At 58.2% G+C, this 22,929-nt stretch overlaps 2 protein-coding genes across 3 annotated transcripts; one reads left to right on the top strand and one right to left on the bottom strand.

Annotated features, from left to right (window-relative positions):
* The first annotated feature begins 1,040 nt into the window (after nt 1-1,040).
* On the top strand, nt 1,041-6,955 carry MEX3A (mex-3 RNA binding family member A). Its single transcript, XM_084866813.1, has 2 exons — nt 1,041-2,115; nt 5,682-6,955. Exons 1-2 carry the CDS (start codon nt 1,662-1,664, stop codon nt 6,845-6,847), a joined length of 1,620 nt encoding a protein of 539 aa, XP_084722939.1. The 5' UTR covers nt 1,041-1,661; the 3' UTR covers nt 6,848-6,955.
* A 4,844-nt stretch (nt 6,956-11,799) lies between these two features.
* RAB25 (RAB25, member RAS oncogene family) lies at nt 11,800-22,910 on the bottom strand. 2 transcript variants are annotated; one of them, XM_084866921.1, is made up of 5 exons: nt 21,494-22,910; nt 17,862-18,057; nt 16,478-16,671; nt 12,530-12,610; nt 11,800-12,143 (listed from the first exon to the last, which is right to left on the bottom strand). In XM_084866921.1, the coding sequence occupies exons 1-5, from the start codon at nt 21,534-21,536 to the stop codon at nt 12,016-12,018; spliced, it is 642 nt and encodes a 213-aa protein (XP_084723047.1). In that variant the 5' UTR covers nt 21,537-22,910; the 3' UTR covers nt 11,800-12,015. The 2 variants fall into 2 exon arrangements, with proteins under 2 accessions (XP_084723047.1, XP_084723048.1); XM_084866922.1 differs by having other exon boundaries at nt 17,883-18,057.
* Nucleotides 22,911-22,929: the final 19 nt, after the last annotated feature.

The raw sequence follows: 22,929 nt of genomic DNA, 5'->3' as shown, positions 1-22,929 counted from the left end.
GAGAATAAAAGAGTGCATTCTCCTTCAACTTCCCCAGACTCTCTCTAAAAGTACCCAAGAGCCCCCAATTCCTGCCTTAAAAACGTATTTCCACTTGCACCAAATGTCCAGCGTCACAGGAACTACATTAATGAGTTTTCAGTGCGGAAGAGGTGGGTGGGATGATGGTGCAGGGTCATCAACCGATCGCCTCCCAGCTGCATGCATGGCCCGGGCCTGAAGGAAGCCTGGGTCCCAGTCAATCGCCTCCCTCCCTCCTTCTGTGGCACCCAGAGCTCAAGGCTCTCACCGAACACTGCCCAGCCACATCATGCCTTTAAGACGGACTCTGCCTCCCCTTCCACCCCCATTTCTCCTCCCCCTCCACCCCTCATCCTCCTCACCTCCTCACCCCAAAGCCCTCCAGGCTTCCCTCCCATGATCAGAAGGCCAAGCACTAACTCACCTCCCAGCCGGTGCCTCTTAGATCTCCGAGACTGGGGGCTTGGCGGTTGGGGAGGAGGGGGGGTGATGGCTTGCAGCTTGGGGACGAGGGGACCCCGCCTTTGGCCTGGAGGTCCCCCACTCCAGCCCGGCGCCCCATCCTGGCCCCCACGGCGCGCGGGGCCGGGTGCTCCCCGCATCGCAGCGGCGGGCTTTGTCTGCTCTGCGGAGGGAGAGCCTCTCCGGCGGCTCCGGAGCCGGATCCGCTCCGCCCGGGCGGGAGGGGGCGGGGAGGGAGCCCAGGGAGGAGGAGGGGAGCGGGGAGTGGGGAGAGGGGAGCCGCAGTGACCCAGCCGGGACCGCTCCCCGCCCTCCTGTCCCCCCCCCCCTCATTTCCATGAGAAAGAGGGACCTGAGACCTGCCGGGACCGCATGGGAGCCAGCCTGAGGGGGGAGGGGGGGAGGGCGCGCTCCATGAGCCTTTTTTCCAACCCTTCCGCTTCTGTACCCCGACTCCTCTCCCCTTTGCCCGCGAAAAAATTAGGGACCTCGACTCTTATCCCACCCCCAGCTCGGGCCCCGAGCCGCGCGGGTAAGGACCTGAGGGCACAGCCCGAACCTCCCCGGGTCCAGGAATGCGCCCCCGCGCCCGCGCGCCCCCGCGGCCGGGGAACTACAACTCCCGGCATGCCCCCCGCGCCCCCGGCGCGCCCCCCGCCCGTCAGTTCCATGCTGCTCCATCCAGTTCATTTAAAACAAAAGAGTTTGAGCGCTGGATGGGGCTGGTCTCTATTGGGGGCCCCTGAGTGCGACTCCCAGGCCGGGGCTGGGTGCGGGAGCCTGAGGGGGGCGTCCGGACGGCGGGGTCCGGAGGCTCCGGGCCCGAGGAGGGAGGGAGGGGAGGGGAGGGGGCAGAGATCCCGCAGCCCCCGGTCCCCCGTCACCCCCGGAGAGGAGAGGAGAGATCTGCTTTCTGGGTTTTGTTTCTCTTTCCCCCCACCCCCACCCCCACCCCGGGGGCTGGGGCGAGGGGAGTCGGGTTACAGGGTGTTTGGGGAGGGGGGCTTAGGGGGAGGGTCTATCTCTCTATCTCGCCGTCTCTCCCCCTCCCCAGTTCTTTGTTCCCCCCTCCCCGCGCACCCCCTCCTCCCCTCTCCCCTCCCCTCCGCTCTCCTCTTCTCCCTTCCACCACCTCTCTCTCCCTCTCTCTCTCTCTCTCCCCCAGCTTTTGTTTCGCCATGCCTAGTCTAGTGGTATCTGGAATAATGGAAAGAAATGGGGGCTTTGGGGAACTGGGATGTTTCGGGGGAAGCGCCAAGGACCGAGGGCTGCTGGAAGACGAGCGCGCCCTTCAGCTGGCTCTCGACCAACTCTGCCTCCTGGGTTTGGGGGAGCCCCCCGCCCCCACGGCGGGCGAGGACGGGGGAGGTGGGGGGGGCGGCGCCCCTGCCCCGCCGGCCGCTCCCCCGCAGCCGGCCCCGCCGCCGCCGCCCGCGGCGCCCCCGGCCGCCCCGACGGCGGCCCCCGCGGCGCAGACGCCCCAGCCCCCCGCCGCCCCCAAAGGGGCCGGCGACGCCAAGCTCTGCGCCCTCTACAAAGAGGCCGAGCTGCGCCTCAAGGGCAGCAGCAACACCACCGAGTGCGTCCCCGTGCCCACCTCCGAGCACGTGGCCGAGATCGTGGGCCGGCAAGGTAAGAGGGCGCCCGGACCGCGGAGCTGGGGGGCGGGGGGCGCCCCATCCCTGGCGCGGAAAGTTCATTTCCTCTCCCGGCCACCCACCCATGGCTCGGTCCCTTCTCCACAAAGGGGGGCCCCCTCCTCACACCCCGATTTCCCGGCGCCACAAAGTTCCCTGGTACCCCCAGCCGGACCGTTCTCCAGCTCCGTCCTCCCCCAGGGCCCGGCCCTCAGACAAAGAAATATCCTCTCTTAGGAGAGAGGGAAAAGGGAGGGGACGGGCTTCCCCATCTGGAGAGAGCCTGTCTGTCCGGAGGGGTGTCCCTTCCGAGCCAGGAAAACTGGCCGAACGTGCAGAGAGTTCCTCGGGAGCCCCTGCCCTGGCATCTGCTAGCGGATTGGGGAGGGGGCACCCCGAGACTGCCCCCAGCTGCCTGGAGTTGCACACTTTGGGGGAGACCTGGCCTGGGGAGCCAGTCTGAGGCTCTGTCTCTTTGTTGGGCTAAGTGCAGGAATGGAAGGGGGTGTGGCTCCTGGGAGGGTCCCACCCCGGGGGGAGCGGTGGGAAGGGGGCTCCTGGGAGGAGGGAGGCCTGTGGTCACCCACACACCAAAGTTGAGCAGTCTGTGGGGTTCTGGAAGGGGCGCCCCCAAGGAAGTGCCACATCCTGGTGTGGCCCTCGCCTCCTCCCTCTCAGGCTTTTGTTCTGGGCCAGCCTAGGCCGGGGGCCCGAGGCCTGCATGGGGGTCTCCGCTGTGCGGGAGCAGGACAGGGGGGTGGGGGCCACAGTTGGGGGGAGGGGTGCAGACGCTTCACCTGGAGACGGGGTGCAGGGCGTGTGTCTGGGCGCGTTGGGGGAGGGATGTAGAATTCATACGGTGCAGGCAGTCTGATACCACACCCTCCTCCACTCCAGCATCCCTGCGCGGGTGGGGGTCGCAGTGTTGATGACTGTCCAGATTGAGCAGAGGAGAGGGATCTCGGGGACCCTTCCCTCTCCTAGTTCCCCAAAGGGGAGTTGTGGGGGGCGGGGGGGGGGGGATTTGGAAATGGCAAGGCCCGGCTGGGGAGGTGGGGGTGGGGAAGGAGCAGGGGAGGAGCTGTCCCACAGTAGGGAACAATAGAGGAGCTGCATTCCGGCTGGGGAGTGAGGGAGGGAGGGAGGAGGCCGGCTGCTGGCAGGGGAAGAGGGGAGGCGAAGCCAGGGGGCCCTGCTCCTCGGCCCACCTCATCCCCCTGGAGTGCCGGGGATTGGTGGGATTTTTGCTGGGAGATCCGGAATGGAGGAGGGGACGGTGCCACTGGCCTGCACAGCCCTGGCTCCCGCCCGCCCCTCTCCATCTCCCGAGGTTTCTGGTTTGAAAAGTTGGATTTCCTCTCCATCAGAAACTAGGGACCCACGGCCCTGGAATCGGGTGGGGACCCTAATATCTTTCTTGTTGGGAGGGTGGTCTTGGGAGGCCCTGGAATTTCATGGAGTCATTTTTTTCTTTCCTCTTCGGCCTCCGCATCAGATGGAGCTGTCTCTCATAAAAGTAGGGAGGGGGTTTCTCTCTTCCCCCTCATCCCTTAAGTAGAGGGAAGTCCTCCCTCTTGTCTAACCTCCCTTCCCCCGCTGCAGTGTGGGTGCCCCTGTGTTTAACCTCCGGGAAGGCGAAGCCCGGGGCGTCTTCCCTCCGAGAGGGGCTTCTTTAGGCCTGCAAAGCCTGGGGTCCGTTCCCCCACCAGCTCTGCACCTCCGGCCGGCGGCCCGCTAGCTTTTGTACTGAGAGTTCTCTGCCCCGGCCTGTCCTCCTCACCCCACCCCAACCCCCAAAGACATTTAGCTCGCTTAAGTTTATGGACCCAAAAGTTAGAGCCAAACCCAGGTGCCTAGCAGACACCATGCGGGTAGACACGGGGTGGGAGGGAACGCCACTCACACACGCGGGCCTTAAGAACAGTCCTCCGCCGGCGTTAAAGCAGCGGGGATGCGAGCTTGACAACAGGTAGGACTTCTCCGTATCCAAGAAGTCCGAGGACAAAAGGCAGGGGCCACTTCTCCTGTCTAAGGTCTCTTGGCAGTAAGGAGGGCTGCCCCCATCCATTCTGCCCTCCCCTACACCATATGGAGTGGAGGAAGGAGACAGATAACAACAACAACAATAATAATAATAATAATCTCTCCTCGGGCCTGTGGACGGAGAGTTGGGGCAGAGTCAGAACACTGGAACTGCTGGTGGTTTTGGGGAGAGGTGGTGTGGTGGGGGGTCTGTAGGAAGTATACACCTGAGGGGGGTGGGCATGTATCTCTGTGAATGGGGTGGAAGCTGTGGGCGGGCATAGGAATGTGCTGTTTGTGAGCCGGGGGTGATGGGGGTGGCGGAGAGGCTGGGACAGGGAATCCCGGGGCGTGTGAGAGGTGTGTGTGAAAGTGTTTGGAGGAAGGCGCCCGGTACCTCACGGCGCTCGGGCCCCTGCGTGTGCAGACTCACACATGGGGCGTGTGTGTTCCAAGAACGGATGTGAGTCTCTGCGAAGCCGGGGGCAGAGAGAGGGAACTCGGGAGGGGAGAGAGCGGCTTGGCCAGGCAGCCATTGAGGTGGTGTTGCCGGCCCACCCTCACTCACTCTCCTCTTTCTCCCTCTTTGTCTCTTTGTCTCCGATTTCTTCTTTCTTTTCCTGCCCTCTCCCCAGCCTCCCCGCTGTAACCCACTCCTGCTTCGCAGTGGGAATAAGGGTCCGGAACACCTCTCCCTCATTCTAATCAGCCCCCGGCCCATCTCAGCTCTCCTGCTCCCGGGAGTCAGGGTGGCAGGAGTGACTGTGGGGCTCAGTCCTGTCCCTTTCATACCATCTTTACCTTCATATTCCTCTCGTCCCTCCTGAAACGGATTCTCAGGTCCTTCCCAGTCTCCCACACTCCACCAGTTGCTGCAAACATGCTGTGAATTGGAGACACTGAGAGACACTAATGGGTGGATGCGGGGTGGGGGGGGGAGGATCAGAGAACAGATGGGGGTCCGTGGTCCCTGAGTAGGTTGGAGGACACTTTTAAGGAATGGAGGCCTGGTGATGAGTGTAGATTGTGGGGTTCCCGCGTGCATTTGGAGTTCCGTGGAAAGATCCGAGTCGGTGGCAGATTGGGGGGCGGTGGCGGGGAGAAAGGCAGCGTGATAGATGGAGTGATTTGGATTGGGGAGCAGCCAGGAGTCAGTAGAGAAGTTGAGAGAACAGCTGGGGGGGGGGCGGGGGATTAGTACTCAGATTTGAGGCGAGCAGCTTTCTGGGAGGGTTAGTTCAGGGTTTCCAGGAGGACATGAATTGGAAGGCCCTGAGTGGGATTCAAGGGAAAGTTGTTAACATTTTGAAAAACGTGGTTGAGAGTGACCTTTGGGTAAATCTGAAATGAGTGGATTATTCAAATCAAGGTGGTTTTGTGTGTGTGTGTGTGTGTGTGTGTGTGTGTTTTGGGGGGGGTCCTAGGGGTAGATTGAGAGGTTCCTGGGGGCGGGTTTCTGCCTAAGGATCAGGAGCTCATTGGCCCCGGCACAGACCTGTCCAGTGAGAGTCTCTCTCTCCCCCCTCCGCCTGCCCCCAGGCTGCAAGATCAAGGCCCTGAGGGCCAAGACCAACACCTACATCAAGACCCCGGTGCGGGGCGAGGAGCCGGTGTTCATGGTGACCGGGCGGCGGGAGGACGTGGCCACGGCGCGCCGGGAGATCATCTCGGCGGCGGAGCACTTCTCCATGATCCGGGCCTCGCGCAACAAGTCCGGGGCGGCCTTCGGCGTGGCGCCCGCGCTGCCGGGCCAGGTGACCATCCGCGTGCGCGTGCCCTACCGCGTGGTGGGGCTGGTGGTGGGGCCCAAGGGCGCCACCATCAAGCGCATCCAGCAGCAGACCAACACCTACATCATCACGCCGAGCCGCGACCGCGACCCCGTGTTCGAGATCACGGGCGCCCCGGGCAGCGTGGAGCGCGCGCGCGAGGAGATCGAGACGCACATCGCGGTGCGCACCGGCAAGATCCTCGAGTACAACAGCGACAGCGACTTCCTGGCGGCGGGCAGCCCGCCCGACCCCGCCGCCGCGCTGGACGGCCGCTACGCCGAGGCCTGGCGCGTGCCGCCGGCCGCCTGCAAGCCGCTGTCCGCCTTCCGCCAGAACAGCCTGGGCTGCATCGGCGACTGCGCCGCCGCCGTGGACTCGGGCTTCGAGGCCCCGCGCCTGGGCGAGCCGGGCGGCGGTGGGGACTTCGGCTACGGCGGCGGCGGCGGCTACCTGTTCCCGGGCTACGGCGGCGGCGGCGGCAAGCAGGACGTGTACTACGGGGTGGCGGCCGAGACCAGCCCCCCGCTGTGGGCAGGCCAGGAGAACGCCACGCCCGCCTCGGTGCTCTTCTCCTCCGCCGCCTCCTCCTCCTCCTCCTCTGCCAAGACGCGCGCCGGGGCCGGGGCGGGGCCCCCCGGGGTGCACCGCTCCCCGGCCGCCTCCGCCTCCGAGCTGGCGGCCGGACTGCCCCGGCGCCCGCCCGGGGAGCCGCTGCAGGGCTTCTCCAAACTCGGGGGCGCGGGCCTGCGCAGCCCCGGCGGCGGCGGGCGCGACTGCATGGTGTGCTTCGAGAGCGAGGTGACGGCCGCGCTCGTGCCCTGCGGACACAACCTGTTCTGCATGGAGTGCGCCGTGCGCATCTGCGAGAGGACGGACCCCGAGTGTCCCGTCTGCCACATCACAGCCACGCAAGCCATCCGGATCTTCTCCTAAGCGCCCCCGGCCTCTCCCCTGCCCCGGGGGCCGGTTTCCGCCGGAGCCTTTGGGAAGCCGGCAGTGTGAGGGGGGCAGGTGATGGGAGATGCTGGCTGGGGAGCTGGGGAGCGGGGAGCGGGGAGGGGAAGGTGGTGGCTGGAGGGTGGGCCACTCGGAGACCCTCTGGCCACCCGATCCTGGAAAGGCTGGGAGGGGGCCAGGTTGGAAGTTTTACTAGAGTTACAACTCTGATACCTCAACACACCCTTCAATCTGAAAGCAGCTAAGAGGAACTTTTGTTTTGTCCGCGGCGGCGGCGGCAGCTAAGGCCCCCTGACCCCCTTTGTCCGCCTCCCCGGAGCGTGTCATCCTACCCCTTCCTCATGGAGGGGAGGGGAAGGGAGAGGGAGAACTACCATCTGTATGGAGGGGCTCTCTCCCATCCCCAGGTCCTCTGGTCCTGACCTCTGACCTCCTGGCATGACTCTTTGGACCCTCCACTGCCATATCCTGTTTGGGAATCTGTGCCTGGCTTTCCAAGGTGGGAGGGGCTGGGGCCCTTTCGGAGCCTGCCCAGGCTGCAGGGGGTGGGGGAGATGCCAGCCAGTGAGGGCTCGGCCCTGTCTGTCTCCACAAAGCTGGGCTAGAGGAACGTGGGTGGGGCGCCCGCCGCCCCTTTTCCCTCCCCTCTCCTCCCGTTACTCCTCCCTCTGGGTTCCCCCTTCTCCCGCGCTCCCTCCCCGGCTCCTCTCTCTACTCCCACCCTGTCTTTCTGTTTCTCCCCTTCTGCCCCCTCCCTTCTGCCCCTTCTAGCGCAGCTTTGGGGATGCCATCCCCTCGGGGAGAAGTTGGGGGGAAGGACATTGTGGTGGTTCCCCCTCATTTCTCTCTTGGCATCTGGAGGCCCTCTCTCCCCCACTCCTCCAAAGACGCGCCTCATGCGTGATGGAATGTATCCCCGTTCTCAGTGGAAATGTGAGGAGGGGACTAATCCTGGGGTACGCGAAGGGCCAGCCCCCCCCACCTCCACCCTCGTTGGGCATTACATGTAGGGGGGCAGTTCCCAGACCGGATTTCATGGCAGTGGTAGGAGGAGAGCCAGGGAGCGGGCCGCTGTTTCAGGGAGCAGTACCCCACTCCCTGCGGGGGCCCCTCGACCTCCCACCAACCCTTGTGAGTGAGCAGATCCTGACGCGTGTGTCCCGCCCGCCGTGGTTGAGAAGAGAGGGGTCCGCTCCAGGGCTGGGCAGGATCGGGGTGCGGCTGTCCTGAATCATGTCACAGGCCTTGCACCCCCTTCGCTGCTTCCCCGCTGCTCACGTGGGGCCGCCACCAGCCCCCCACCCTCCTAGTTCCGCTGGCGGGCCAGGAGAGGCCGGGGACTGGAGTCCCTGGGGTCCCGGGAAGTTCTTGTATATAGTGAGGTGGGACTGTTGTGAGTGATCTCTGAGCACGTAAGCACCGGAGTCCCATTCCTGGACGGAGAGAGGGTGCAGGAATGGGGGTGCCGAGGGGATTTCCTTCCTCGCGTTGTGAATTCGCTCTCCTCGGCCTTCCCCTCCGCCACCAGCCAGGGAGGGCAGAGGAAGGAGGTCACAGCCGGGAGCCCTGCTCCCCTCCTCCCCGCCAGTGTGAGCCATCCTGAGACGTCTGTACAATAGAACAAACCAAATGGGTTGCCCAGGGGAGGTGGGGGGCTGGGGCAGAGAAGGGGTGTCTGTCCCCCTCGCCACTCCTTTACCCACAAAGGCAGAAGACTGTTACGTTAGGGGGCTCGGAAAGTTCCATCCCACCCTTACTTCATTGAGCCAAACCTAGAAACAAGCGCAGAACACGACGTAGTGAGAGACAAAATAGAGGTGAGAAAGCGAGCGTGAGAGGGAGCGAGATAGAGGCGACCAACAGAGAGAAAACGAAAAGAGCAAAAAAAAAACAAAACAAAAAAAAGCAGTTCTTTATAATTTAATATTCTATTTTAATAAAGGCGTTTATTACCGTATAAATGTAGCAAAGAACCTGGGCTAATATGAAAAAAAAAAGAAGACTTTTTATTAGGTAATTTATTATATGAAAAGGATATTTTATTTTATGATAAAGTGATCCTTAAAAAATAAAAAAAACTTTAGAAGGTTTAGAATATATGTAGGGAGAGAAGAAGAAAAAAAATACATTTGTATTCAGAGTTAAATCTTAAAAGAAAAAAAAAGTGTTTTTAATATATGTTCAGGTTTACGTTCCTTTTTCCCCCCGCTTTTCTTTTGGGGAGGAATGTCACTTGCTTCGGGGAGGAGGAGCATCCTGGGACGGATGGCGGCTGAGGGAACCCGGTCCCTCTGGGCCCTGCAAGTGGATTGGGTTTCCTTCCATGGGCTCCTTCTCCTCTCCCCTCCCCCTCCGGGGAGCTGGCAGAGCCAAACAAAGAAAGGAATTAACAAGAAAGGAGGAAGCTGGAGGACTGAGGATCCTGGGTGCTCCCCGGCCCCTGCCTCCGGGGCGAGCGAGGAGGGGGAAGTCCAGAACGGAGGCCTGGCAGGCCCACGGGACCCTCAGAGAGGTGTGAGATTTAAGAGACATAGTTTTTTGTTTTTAACCAAAAAAAAAAAAAAAAAAAATGAGAGAGAAGAAACTGAGGGGTTTAAAAAAGAAAATACTACAAAATAATAATTATTAATAATAATTCAAATTTATTTCATATAATCCTAGAGAAAGAAAAAAAGAGAATTACTAGTTACTTAGTAGACTATTCAGATAGCTTAAAAGTTTAGTAGCGTTGCGGGCCCCTGGGCCCAGTAGAATGTATAAAAGTCGTTAACAAGAGGGAAATAGAGGAGGGAAGCGGCCGAGTCCCCCGTCGTCAGTGATCAGGGTGGAAGCAAATTGCTAGTGAAGGCTGGGAGCATCTAGTCGGCTGGGGCTGATTCTGAGAATCCTTGGGCTTCTAACTTGTAGGACAGACTGAGGAGGGGCGTCCCCAGGGTCTTTAAAAGGATGGATGTTGACCATTTCGGCCAGGCGGGGGCAGCAGAGGGGTGAGCCTGCACCCTGGTTCTGCATCCCAGCACCGGGAGGCCTACCCTCTGGGCCGGTCCTCTGTCTCTTTGGGTGGCCCTTACTCCCAAGTGATGATGTCCATTCTCGGGGTGCTCCGTGAGGTCCCAAGGCCTCACTGAGCAAGTCCTTGAAGTCTGGGAGGCCATTCCCACACATGCACACTCTCCACCGCAGCTTCGGGAGACGGGGTCCCCCTGCTCCTGCCCCATCGTCCACGTGGCTTTCGGCAGCAGAGGAGTCGGTCCCACCCCTTCTCCTTTAAGCTGCACCGTGCTTTATTATCTCCTGGAAGTTCCATTCCAAGGACTTTTCCACCCACTGGGAAAAGGGGCTCCCAAGCGGACAGAGGCAGGGGGTGGGGAGCAGAGACATTGGCTGACCCTGACCCTCTGCTCCATGCACTTCCATCTGTCGGAGTTCAGGCAGGGATCATCCACTGTGAGGGCACATGGCCCTCCCCGTTGAAAATCGGGGGGCGTGACTGTTGCATATGAGGAATCGGTTTTTTAAGCACTTGCCTTTACCTAACCCTGCTTGCAGTCAGGCCAGGCCCCCTCCTCCAGGCCATCCAGGGGGTGTGGAGGTCCCTGGCTCTTGGCAAGAAGGGCCTGCTCCATTACACCAATGACCGTCATGCCCTAGACCCCAAACACATCTCCCTCTCCCCAGTTTATTCTTCGCGCCCCCACCAGGGACAGATGACCCCCTGCTGTCTTTGTCCTAGGAACCCCATAGTTTGGGAAGGTAGTGTCTGGGGTGGGGAAGGCGGCCCCTTCTCCACCCGAGGGTGCGGGTCGGGTCGGGTGGGTAGGTGGAGACAGCCCTGGGGCAGGGGGGACGGTCTCTCCACTGTAGAAAGTAGAGTAGGATTGTGGTCAGACTTAATTTGAGGCATCTAGTGAGGACGCATACAAATCCACCGAGAAAAAACACACACAAAACCGTTCAAAAGCAAAATTAACAGGCGGGAAACAAAACGGACCCACGAATAATTGAGTCAAAGTTGATGTTGCACAAAATGCAGAGAAACCAAGAAGGGGGAGGGTTAATGTATTAAATGTGCTATTAAGAAGTTAATTTTATTAAAAGTATTATTACTTAAGGCTCTGGCTTCTTTCTCTGCGTGTGGATCTGGACCACCGGGGGGGCGGGGGGGGGGGCGAGGGGCCACTGTGGAAATTGTAGCTGGGAGTTCTCTCTCTGGCGTAATTCTGGGCGCCCCTCCCTGCTCACCTCTGGGAGGTGGGTGGCTCCTGTCTGCTCTCCACAGCTCCCAACGCCGGTCTCCAAACGCTCAATCCCCTTTCCCACCCATTCTACCCCTTCTTTTCCTTGGAGATGCCATCAGACCTCCATCCACTCTGAAGACTAGAGACCGCCCTCCTGGGCTGAGGGAGAAAGGGCGGAGAGCTGAGACAGACCCTCCCCACCAGATGCAATCTGTCCCTACACCCCAACCCTTCTTTGGGGTGAGGTAGAAATCCGGATCGAGATGGGCCTTCCACCTGCCCGTCTTAAAGCCCTTCCCCCAGCACACAGGAACAGGCTGGCCCCAACTCCCCTCCTCTCCCACACCTCCCCTGCCTCCGCCGCTCACCCCTGGCATTGGAGTGACCTCAGTTCTTGGCACCAGGGCCCTGGGCACCAGATGGCACCCGCCGATGGTCTCCTTTGTCTTGCTTTCCAGATACCCCCTCTCCACCAGGCTGTCCTCCCGCCCCCTCCTACTCTGGGGGTTGGCAGAGGGGAGGGTGGGCGTCTCTCACCCCCTTGGCACTGTCCCCAGACCACAGGACTTCGGGGGCAGCTGGCCCTGGGGGCAGTGGGGAGGATGGAGCCAGGGGAAGGGAAGGGGAACAGGGATCCGGAGGAGGAGCGAGTGGCAGGGGAGCGCAGACGGAGGCAGCAGGATGGCCGGCGTGGATATAAAACGGCTTTATTTGGGAGCTCTGGTCTGTGAGGTTAGCAGACAATACAGGGGTGGGGGGGCGTGAAGACCTGAGAGCTCGGCGGGGCTGTGCACAGGGAACAGGCCCCTGACGTCTGGAGCCACAGGGCCGGGAGAAGCCTGGAGCATGGGGTGGGGAGCACCCTCCCCGGGACGCGAGTGAGGGCAGGGCTGGTGCCGGCCAAGGTCAGAGGCTGATGCAACAGGCCCTCTTCCCACCGGGGCCCGGCTCCTGCCCGGCCTGGGCACTGCCCAGGGTGATGGCATTGGTCCGGGTGCTGTTCTGCCTCTGCTTGGACACTTTAGCGAAAATCTCTGGGAGGGGAGAGGGGGGCGGTCAGTTCAGAAGCCCACGCTCCCTGTGCTCGCACCACAGGCCCCTGTCTGAGGGGTGGTCACCCTTAAGGGAGGTTTTGCTGAAAGGAAGTGGAGTTCCTGTCCCTTCTACTTACCTGCACGGGGAAGGACCAGGATTCTGCTCCCGGTTCCTGCCCTAGCTCCAGGCTCACTTGGGGGGGGGGGGGGGGAGGCAGCACTAGGGAATGTCTGAGGGGTAGGGCGAGGCTCTGAGGAGGCTGGGGACCCACAGAGGTGCTGAGGAACCAGCTGGGGTGGAGAGGGCTGGGTGTCTGCGTTCCTACCACTGCCCCTGGAAGCCTCGGGATTGGAATGGGGTGCAAAATAGAGGCGGGGGCTCTAACCTTTCAGGACGGTTTCAAAGGCCAGCTCCACGTTGGTGGAATCCAAGGCTGAGGTCTCCAGGAATAGCAGCCCATTGTTTTCTGACAGGAAAGGAAACATGCCATTAATTGTGGGGTCAAAGGCAATAGGAACAATATTTATTGAATGCTTACTGTGTGCATGGGTAGCTCATTTAATTTTTTTTTTTAATATGTTTTTATTGATTTCAGAGAGAGGAAGGGAGAGGGAGAATGGGGCAGAAACATCAATGATGAGAGAGAATCATTGATTGGCTACCTCCTGCATGCCCCCGACTGGGGATTGAGTCTGCAACCTGGGCATGTGCCTGACCTGGAATCTAACCATTACCTCCTGGTTTGGTTCAGTGGATAGAGCATTGGCCTGTGGAATGAGGGGTCCCAGATTCAATTCGGGCCAAGGGCGCATGGTCCCGAGTGGGGCGTGTGCAGGAGGCAGCCAATCAATGGTTCTCTCTTATCATTGATGTTTCGATCTCTCCCTCTCTCTTCCTCTCTGAAATCAATAAAAATATAATACAAAAAAAAAAATCAATGATGAGAGAGAATCACTGATTGGCTGCCTCCTGTGTGCTCCCCTACTGGGGATTTCATCCGCAAACTTGACTGGAATCGAACCCAAGACCCTTCAGTCTGCAGGTCGACACTCTATCCGCTGAGCAAAACCAGCCAGGGCTGAGTGGTACAAATTAAAGTTGCATTGGACTGAAGAGTGAAAGCAGGAGGTTCAGACTTCTATTCCAAGATGACAGGAGAAAATATTACAAGAATACAGATTGCTCACATTTGTGGGTTAGGACACAGTCCTATCTGAGGGAGAATTAAAGACTCTAGCAGAGGAAGTAAGTGATGAAATAAGGTCCTGGAGCAAGAGGGGAAGATGGGGAGATGAATAGAAACAAAAAATGTGTTTCCTTTGCAGGAATTTTTTGTTTACCAACCCCAGTCATGTAATTTCTGTGTCTGTGCTTAGATCGGGCCTAATATCCTGGCCAACTTTAATAACCCCATCCTTAAAGAACATATAGTAGAACCTCGTTTCTCGGGCTTAATTCATTTTGGAAGAAGACCGAATCATTCTTTCCCATTAGAAATAATGTAAATTGAATTAATCCGCTCCAGACTCCCAAATGATTCCCTGATTTAACCTTTTTTTTTTTTTTTTTTTTTTTTTTTTTTTAATGTACAGGACATGTCCATTGTCCTGTTTAACCTACAAACAAACACTTTAAGAACAAAAAGGACATGAAATGTAAATGAACATTTAGCAAAAAGGAAAGGAAACGTACAGTACAAAATGAAAATTTAACAATAATTATAAGCAGCAAAAAAACCCACAAAAATATTCACAGCACAATATCCTGAGATTTTAACAATGGTAAACGGACTCGTATGCATGCATTCTCTCTGTTTGTCACCTGAGAAATGTGTGACTGATCATACAGGTATCAGCATGAAAGGGCTGTCAGGTTGAGAAGCGAATTGTTCAAGATGGGAGACGGTCAAGAAACGAGGTTCCACTGAAATCGCAGTGTGATGTATTCCGGTTCCAGTAAGGGATTAACATGTCACCCATGAAGGACAGCTCAAGGACACATCTCAAGAAAATAAACCATCTCAGTATTCCAGGAGAAATCAGAGATCCTAAGGTAAGTTCCTTAGGTCATCCGGTTCTATCCTTTGGATCACATGTGTCAAACACAAGGCCCACGGGCCAAATCCAGCCCGCCAGGCCTTGCAATGTGGCCCGCACCGCGCTGTCATCACTGCACTCCGCTGTCAGTTTATGACATTGTCAGTTTATGACTGTTCAGTAAACCATTCGGCCCGCGATTTAGGCTGGATTTTAGATTTTGGCCCCTTCTCTAATTGAGTTCGACACCCCTACTTTGGATGATAAAAGAAACAACTAAAACCAGAAAGGTGATGTCCAAATGGCTCTGTGGTGGCAGAGTATCCACCTCAATGACCATAATCTAGGTTTCATGATCTTGTGGGGATTCAGAACGAATCACCCCAAGACATGCCTCTGTGGTACTTGAATTAGGGGCCTTGCCCATAATAAAAGATTATCAAAGATAACCTGTTGCCCTAACTGGTTTGGTTGAGTGGATAGAGTATCGGCCTGCAGTCTGAATACTCCTGGGTTTAATTCCGGTCAAGGGCATGTACCTTGGTTGCGGATACATCCCCAGCGGGGAGGGTGTGCAGGAAGCAGCTGATGGATATTTCTCTCTCATCAATGTTTCTCTCTATCCCTCTCCCTTCCTCTCTATAAAAAAAATCAATAAAATATATATATTTTTAAAAATAAACATAAAAAGCCGAAGCTGGTTTGGCTCAGTGGTAGAGCGTCGGTCTGCGGACTGAAAGGTCCCAGGTTCGATTCCAGTGAAGGGCATGTACATTGGTTGCGGGCACATCCCCGGTAGGGGGTGTACAAGAGGCAGCTGGTCAATGTTTCTCTCTCATTGACATTTCTAGCTCTCTATCTCTCTCCCTTCCTCTCTGTAAAAAATCAATAAAATATATTTTTTTAAAAAAAGATAAAGTCTTTGACCTAGCTCTAGGGCAGAAAAAACTTCTATTTACTAGGCATCTGCTCTTCTTATCCTGCAATGACCCTCTGAAGCCCTCAACGTGCATCACCTCACCCCTCGCTCAGAACGTCTTACATACCTCAGGCCCCTTTCCAGCTACGAACTGCCTGGCTCTCCGGCTGCCTCCCTCTCACTCAGCCACAAACCCTGCTGGTCTTTACAGCCCAATGTTGCGGGGACTTCTCTTCCCGACAATGGAATTCTGGGCTGTCGGACAAGCCCTTTTAGCACCTGCACCCCTCCTACAATCTCTGTGATTTCTTCTTTACTTCTCTAGTTGTAGAGCTTCCATTCAGCCAGCTTTCAGGCAGTTCCGAATGATGGCTGTTCTGTATTTTAGTTGTAGTTTTTTTTAAATATATTCTATTGATTTTTTACAGAGAGGAAGGGATAGGGATAGAGAGTCAAAAACATCGATGAGAAACATCCATCAGCCTCCTCTTGTACACCCCCTACTCAAGGACACATCTCAGGCCCAGCAATCAAGGCACATGGCCCTGACAGGAATCAAACCTGGGACCCTTCAGTCTGCAGGCCGACGCTCTATCCACTGAGCCAAACCGGCTTCGGCTTAGTTGTAATTCTGATGTGGCTGTGGAAGGATGCAAGTACTGGTTTTACCTGCACAGCCATCTTGGTTCCTCCTTGAATCCCATCCCCTTTTACAGAAGAGGACTCTGGGCCCAGAAGCACAGAGGGAGTGTGAGAGAGCTTGCTCAGTGTCCCATGTGTAGTGACTGGCCCAGAGATGGCAGGCTGGGCTGTTGGGACTCCTGAGCCTACACACTGAACCACCGTGTCTTACTGCCTGGGAACCCCAGAGAACACCCGGGGAGAGTGTGGCTGGAGATAGTCCAGGGGAGGCCACCTGCCACACTTAGGATCTCTGAGCACGGCAAGGTGGAGCGGTCTTAAAATCAACGATAGCCCGGCCAGCGGCTCAGTGGTTGAGCGTCAGCCTATGAACCAGGAGGTGACAGTTTCAGTACCGGTCAGGGCACATGTCCCGGTTGCAGGGGGTGTTTGTGCAGTGTGGGGCGTGCAGGAGGCAGCTGGTCAATGATTCTCTCTCATCATGGATGTTTCTATCTTTCTCTTTCTCTCCTTTCCTCTCTGAAATCAATAAAAATATATTTAATAAATAATAAATAAAACCAACTATAAATAACTACCCTTAAAAACAATCTCAAGGCAAGTGGTGGGACATCACGGGTCACCGAGGGGAAGGGGACAGATCCTGAAGAAGAGGGGATGAAGGCAGGAGGCCCTGGTGGGGGGACCAGTGTGGGCAGGTAGGGAGAGGTTAGCCCAGGTCTTGGCAGGCTCTTACCGGCAAACATGCGGGCCTCGTCGCTTGGCACCTCGCGGGCCTGGGTGAGGTCACTCTTGTTGCCCACGAGCATGACGACGATGGTGGCCTCGGCGTGGTCGTACAGCTCCTTCAGCCAGCGCTCCACCACCGCGTAGGTGTGGTGCTTGGTGAGGTCAAACACCAGCAGGGCCCCCACCGCACCACGGTAGTACCTGGGTGGGGCAGACAGGGTGGGCAGAGAGGCAAGGTCAAGGTGGTTGGGCCCAGCCTCAAGCCAAAAAGCTAGGGTTCGAGTCCGGAGGCGGGGAAATATGAAAACTGGAGTCTAGGGACACAAACCCAACAGGGCAGCTCAGGGCCCTGCGGCCTGACACTGAGAGCCTCAGGAATAATGGTTGCAGAGGCTCTGCAGACCCCCTCCCTGCTCTACAACCACTGGCTCCCTCCGTCCCTCATGGCCGCTCTGCTTCCCCAGGTCCTTGGTTCTGGTTTTAGCCTCTGCTCTCCACCAGCGCATACCCAGGCCCCGTTCAAGTGTGTCTCCTGGATGCCCCACCTCCAAGACCTCCCTCACGTGGCTCCTGGATCCTCAGCACCCTCTTCTCTCTCACGGCCATCTTTCCAGGACCAGCGAAATGCCTGCCCCATGCAGCAGTCCCTGAGTTGAGCATCGGATGCATCCTTTGCAAGCGCTAAGATTCCCTCCTGGAGCTTCTGCAGCCTGGTGGTGTATAACTGAGGCTTACAAGAGGTCAGGTGACCAGCCCAAGAGTGATGTGTGTAACGGAAGCCCCTGACTGCAGCCTCCTGCCCCGGGCAGGTACTGCCCCCACCACACCTCCAAAACCCCCTTTCTCATGAACGGCCGGCACTGACTGGGAACACTGTGTGTGTGGCCCCTGAGTCTGTAAAATGCAGTGGAGGGGTCCAGCCCTTCCCCTTGGTGGTTGGGTGCTAAAGGCTGCCGAGCGCAGAGCACTGAGCAGAAGTGAGGGAGCCCTCACCCCCTGGAGCCTGCCCCACCTCAGCTCGGCCTTGCTTTCACTTCCTTGAGCCTCAAGCTGGCCTTTGAACAGGAGCTGAGGAGGGAACCTTACGCCTATGGTGCCTGGGGATTGGATACAACGCCCACGGGAAGTGCCTGTGCCTCCTGGGCACACAGGAAAGGTTACTGAGAAAGCGGGGCCAGGACTCCTGTGCTCAGTCCCGGTAGCCAGTCTCACCATCTCCCGTCCCCGAACGTGGTCTGCTCAGAGCTTTTAGGTCTCCACGCGTCCTGTGATCCCACCGGGCGGTACGCTGCCCAGTGTCCTTGCCTCCTCCCCACCCGTCTCTCCTCCTCCTCCGGAGGAGTCCCCTGGCTTCCCCGCACCCTCCCCCCGCGGCCCCCAGCCCGGCTCACGCGGAGGTGATGGCTCTGTACCGCTCCAGGCCGGCCGTGTCCCAGATCTGAGCCTTGACGGCGGCGGTGCCCAGCATGACGGTGCGAGTGGAGAACTCCACCCCGATGGTGGTGCGGCTGTCGTGGCTGAACTCGTTGCGAGTGAAGCGCGACAGCAGGTTGGTCTTCCCCACGCCGGACTCGCCGATGAGCACCACTGGAGGAGGGAGAGCCGGGGGTGAGCTGGGCAGAGCACCCAGCCTCTGAGCCCGGAGGGTCTGCTCCTCAGCACGGGGAGCGGGGCTCAGAAAGCGAGGAGGGCACAGAGGCTCCTGGCAGAGACGGGGGCCTACAACTTCCCACGCTGGGTATCGGGGCAGAAGGGCCCAAAACCAGACTCGGGTAAGGGGCTCGAATGGTTCCGGGCCTGGTCTGATGAGACAAGCCTGCAGCCGGCCTGCGGTTCTGGTGACGGGTGACGTCTGCGGGTGAACTCAGCCCCGATGGTGGCGCGGCTGTGTGTGTGCTGGTGTTCAGGGCTGGGGGGAGGGGAGCAGGGGTGTGAATGTGCACAGGGATGGTGGAGGGTCTGGGGAGGGTGCACATCCCTGGGTAGGGAGTGTGAGCACTGAGCGGGAGAACAAGCGGGAGGGGTGTGTGTGGGGGGGTGTTTGTGCAGGAAGCATAGGTGGGACGAGAAGTGTGGGTGAGGAGAAAGCTCGGCAGACAGCACGCCTGGGCCAGGGGGGAGGTCTGGAGGTGTGTTTTTGTGTGTGTGTGTGTGTATGTGTGTGTGTGTGTGTGTAAAAAGTTAGGACCCAGTTGTCCCCACGGAGGGTCAGTCTTGCATGGGGCTAGGTGTTAGACCCTGTGTGTGTGTCCTTCAGCAAGTTACTGATTTCTCTGACCTTCTTGTTCACACTAAAAATAGGAATAACAGCCCTAACTGGTTTGGCTCAGTGGATAGAGCGTCGGCCTGCAGACTCAAGGTTCCCGGGTTCGATTCTGGTCAAGGGCATGTACCTTGGTTGAGGGCACATCCCCAGTGGGAGGTGTGCAGGAGGCAGCTGATGGATGGTTCTCTCTCATCAATATTTCTAACTCTCTATCCCTCTCCCTTCCGCTCTGTAAAAAATCAATAACATATTTTTTTAAAATAGGAACAACAATGGTACGTATCTTATGGGTTACTATAAGAAATAATGAGATGTTGCCCAAGATATAGTGCGTGTGCAAAACTGTTACTTACTCTCATGACTGTTGGTGGGCCAGCCTTTTTACTTTTAGATTTTTAGGGACAAGGAGCCCCCAGAGGGTCCTGAGGAGCCTTTGGGCTGGAGGGCAGGGGCCAGGCCCAGACTCACCCCGCGGGCTGATGGGAGTCAGGCTCACAAATCGCACAGGCACTGCGCTAAGCATGCAGGAGTAGAGGAAGCCCCGGATGGTTCTAGAAAGGCATGGTAAGAGGGTGTGTGTGTGTATGTGTGTGTGTGTGTCCCTATTGGGGACCCAGTCTACACTCATCCCTCCCAGTGAGAGGGTGCGAGCCCTGTCCTTAGGCTCCAAAGGTGCTGAGGTCAAGGGCTGTGGAGTCAGACAGATTGGGGTTTGTGCTGACTTTGTGACCTTTTGTTAATCCTCACCCAAGGATACTTTTCCATCGATTCTCAGTGGAAGGAAGGGAGAGAAACACCAGTGTGAGAGAGACATATTCATTGGTTGCCTCCTGCACATACCCCGACCAGGGGATCGAGCTTGCAATCGAGGCACGTGCCCTTGACCAGAATGGAACCCAGGACCCTTCAGTCCACAGGCCGACACTCTATCCACTGAGCCAAACCAGCGAGGGCACCTTGTGACCTTTTGTAAGCTACTTTGGTTCTCATCCGTTGAAGTGTATGGAGTGCCTACTAAGTGCCCGGCACCGTCCTGGAGCGTTTACACCTATTAACTCATGTAACCCTCACCACAGTGCCGTGAAGCAAGTACCATTACTGCGATCATCGCATTTTTACAGAGAAAGGAGGCGCTTGGGGGTTTAAACCCCTTGAACAGGACAACACAGCTAGCGTGGCAAACACAGGTGTGCTGCCCAGATGTGCCTTCCAGGAGGACTTACCCCAGTGCAGGGAGTGCCCTCAGCGGACAGCCCCCAGCTGTCTGCTCCTTCCGCATCTGCCTCCGTGCAGAGCAGCCTCCCTGACCTGCCTCTCCCGGGCGGGCTGCACCCAGTGCCCAACAAGGCAGGGTATCAGCGCCCCCGCCTTAGGCCAGGGCTGTGACCCTGCCTTGCAGTTTAACTCTCTCTGCCCAATCCTCTCCCCCACTTCCTTCCAATGGTGTTGATCCATATGAACATCTTTCAGGGCAAACTTCTGAGTGGCTGCTTTTGGAGGCCCAGCCTGCAGCAAGGAGTGAGCGGCAGGGCTGAGATTTGAACTCTCTGTCTGGCGCCTGACCATGATGCTTTCAAAATCAAAGAACTATGGGGGGCCAAAACCAGTTTGGCTCTGTGGATACAGTGTCGGACTGCGGACTGAAAGGTCCCAGGTTCGATTCCTGTCAAGGGCATGTACCTTGGTTGTGGGCGCGTCCCCAGTAGGGGGTGTGCAAGAGGCAGCCGATAGATGATTCTCTCTCATCGATGTTTCTCACTCTCTATCCCTCTCTCTTCCTCTCTGTAAAAAATCAATAAAATATATATTTTTAAAAAGAACTTTGGGGGGGGGGGGTTACAGTGATTAATAAGCTAGTGGCTGGCACACAGGAAGGGCTACATAAATGGCAGGTAGTTACCAGTAGTATTTGTGCCTCAAACTCTTGCTAGCTCTGACCGGGTCTCCTCTTCCTGGGAAAGACGCTGAGCGAGGACCGGCTCCCCAGCTCCGGGGAAAAAGGCAGCTGGGAGAGACCCAGGAAGAGACCAGCAGAGGCAGCCCTTCCTGTGGATTTTACATCTCCTACCAGGACCCCCTCGCTCTCACTCGGTCTCCCCTTCCTGGGAAAGAAGCTGGGAGTACGGGTTCGCCTGTGTCCCAAGTGAGGGTGGGGCTGCGGCTGGGAGAGGCAGTGGGCGGGGTGGCTGGACAGGGAGTCAGAGCGCCGCCAGTCCACCCTGCTCTGAAGGAGGGGTGGAGGTGAGGGCTGTGGGGCTGGGGGCACTACGGGGGCCAAACACAGGAGTTTAGAATAAAGAGCTCCTTTCCTGTACATCTCCCCAGAATGGTGACTTTTCCCTCTTCAGTCTGCCTGTTCCTCCCTCCCTCCCTCCCTCCAGGAGGGAAGTCCTCTCAGCAGTCTGACCTCCACCCCTCATGCTGCAGCGGATGACTATTCCTAGGGACCTGGCCTCCCATCAGGAAGGGGGCAGAGGAGCCTAACTAGGCACTCTGAGAGAGCAACCCCATTCATTATTTATAGCCCAGAGCATTCTGGCAGCCCTCAGGCTTCTGCCACAGGAACCAGACCCTCCCCCAGCCCTGCAGCTTTATTGCTCATCCAAAGGAACCATAAGCCCTAGGGGGTCCGGGTAAGAGATTAAAAAAAAAACAAAAAAAAAACAAACAGCAACAAACCCACAGGAGGGACTGCCCCTGCTGGTCTCTTTCTGGGTCTCTCCTAGGCTCCCTCTTTCGTTATGAACCCCAACTTACCCTTAAAGACGAAGTTATAATCCTCCTCGGTTCCGTTCCCCATGTCGGCTCCGCATGGAGGGCGCAGGTGGCCTCGGGGGCAGAGGGGACGGGTCTGTGCGTTGCCTCGATGCCCTCAGCCCTCAGCTCTGAAGAGACCGGGATCTGCCCCTTCTCTCATTGGAGGTGAGGAAACTTCTGCAGCCAGAGGGACTGGGACTTACCTGAGGCGAGGCCGGGCTGGCTCACCTCTGCAGGTGGAGGTGCCCGAGGAAGCTGAGTGCGGAACAGGAAGAGCAGGCCGGCTGGGACCTGGGGCCCCGGTGGGTGGAGACGGTGACGTCAGACAGGTTAGACAGGTTGGGTGTCTGCTCTCGGCCGGCCCGGGCTCCTGCAATTAGGTGAGCAGGCTCCGGAGGGTGACCGACCGTAGGGGAAGCTGGGACGGGGCCTTCGGAGAGCCAGCTGAGGACTGAGTGCGTGTTGTTCGGCTCCTGGGACCTGTGGCCAAGACGGGTCCAGCTGCCAGTGAGAACCGGTCCCTCAGGGAGCAGAAGCCTACTTGGCCTCCTCCTCTTCCTTCAGAGCCTCCGGGGGGGGGGGGGGCAGCTGGGGGCACCGGAGGAACGGTGACAGGACGGCCATGACCCTGCAGAGCTCGGGGAGCTGCCTCGTGGGTGCAGCACACTCTGCCCCTCCCCGAGAGCCTGGGAGCGGCAGCATTTCTCACTCTGGGTGGAGCTGGAACTTGCCGCCTACCTACTTTCTTAGGATGAGTGCCTTCCTGGAGCACAGGGGGACGGCTGGCCGCTCCCCGCCCAGACCGGCTCTAAGAGCGCTGGGTAGGGGGGGACCTGGGGCAGAAACAGCCAGGCAGGGTGAGGGGTCTGGGTACAGGGGCAGGATCTGGAGATGAGTTTCTTCAGATCACTGCCCAGGACCTTTGGCCTCAAAACAGAGCCACCCTGCCCGCAAAGGGCTTCGGGATCTGCAGGTCTGGGTAAGCGTGTGAATGTCTGAGAGAAGAAGGACCCAGGGGGGGCCCCTCCCAGCCTAAGGGTCGGAAAGGCACCCTACCAACATAGGGACCGAAGGACACCGAGCTCTCAGGCCCCATGTTATTTTTGTCCAACATGACCCCCACTGGCCCCTGCTCCTGGAGCTCCCTTCTGAGGTGCTGCCAATCAGGGGGGTAGAATGCTGCTCCGAGTGGTCGAGAGAGGTCCCTCCACCGAGAGGCCAAGGGACCGGAGGCTCCGGTGCCCACACCGGCTACTGGAGGCCCTGGCGGATGAGCAGGTGGGCATCCGTTCACGGGCCACGGAGAATCCCGTAAGCCATCCCGCTCCTTCCATCTCCCGGCTCCATCCAGCCGAGGCCCACGCACCAGGAGTCGCTGGTTTGTTTCCTGGTCCAGGCACATGCCCAGGCCGGCCGAGGCTCAATTCCCAGCAGGG

Source organism: Pipistrellus hanaki (genome assembly GCF_964339955.1).
Source record: "Pipistrellus hanaki genome assembly, chromosome: 18".
In the NCBI taxonomy this organism is placed as follows: domain Eukaryota; kingdom Metazoa; phylum Chordata; class Mammalia; order Chiroptera; family Vespertilionidae; genus Pipistrellus; species Pipistrellus hanaki.
Note: the sequence above shows the minus strand (reverse complement) of the source record. Positions and strands in the feature narration are given on the sequence as shown.

Excerpts from the sequence above, each read along its gene's own strand:
- MEX3A (XM_084866813.1), top strand. The coding sequence starts at position 1,662 with ATGCCTAGTCTAGTGGTATCTGGAATAATGGAAAGAAATGGGGGCTTT. Across the intron at positions 2,116-5,681 it reads CGAGATCGTGGGCCGGCAAG|GCTGCAAGATCAAGGCCCTG; the intron begins GTAAGAGGGCGC and ends GCCTGCCCCCAG.
- RAB25 (XM_084866921.1), bottom strand. The coding sequence starts at position 21,536 with ATGGGGAACGGAACCGAGGAGGATTATAACTTCGTCTTTAAGG. Across the intron at positions 16,672-17,861 it reads TACAGAGCCATCACCTCCGC|GTACTACCGTGGTGCGGTGG; the intron begins GTGAGCCGGGCT and ends TGCCCCACCCAG. Across the intron at positions 12,144-12,529 it reads CTTTGAAACCGTCCTGAAAG|AGATTTTCGCTAAAGTGTCC; the intron begins GTTAGAGCCCCC and ends CTCCCCTCCCAG.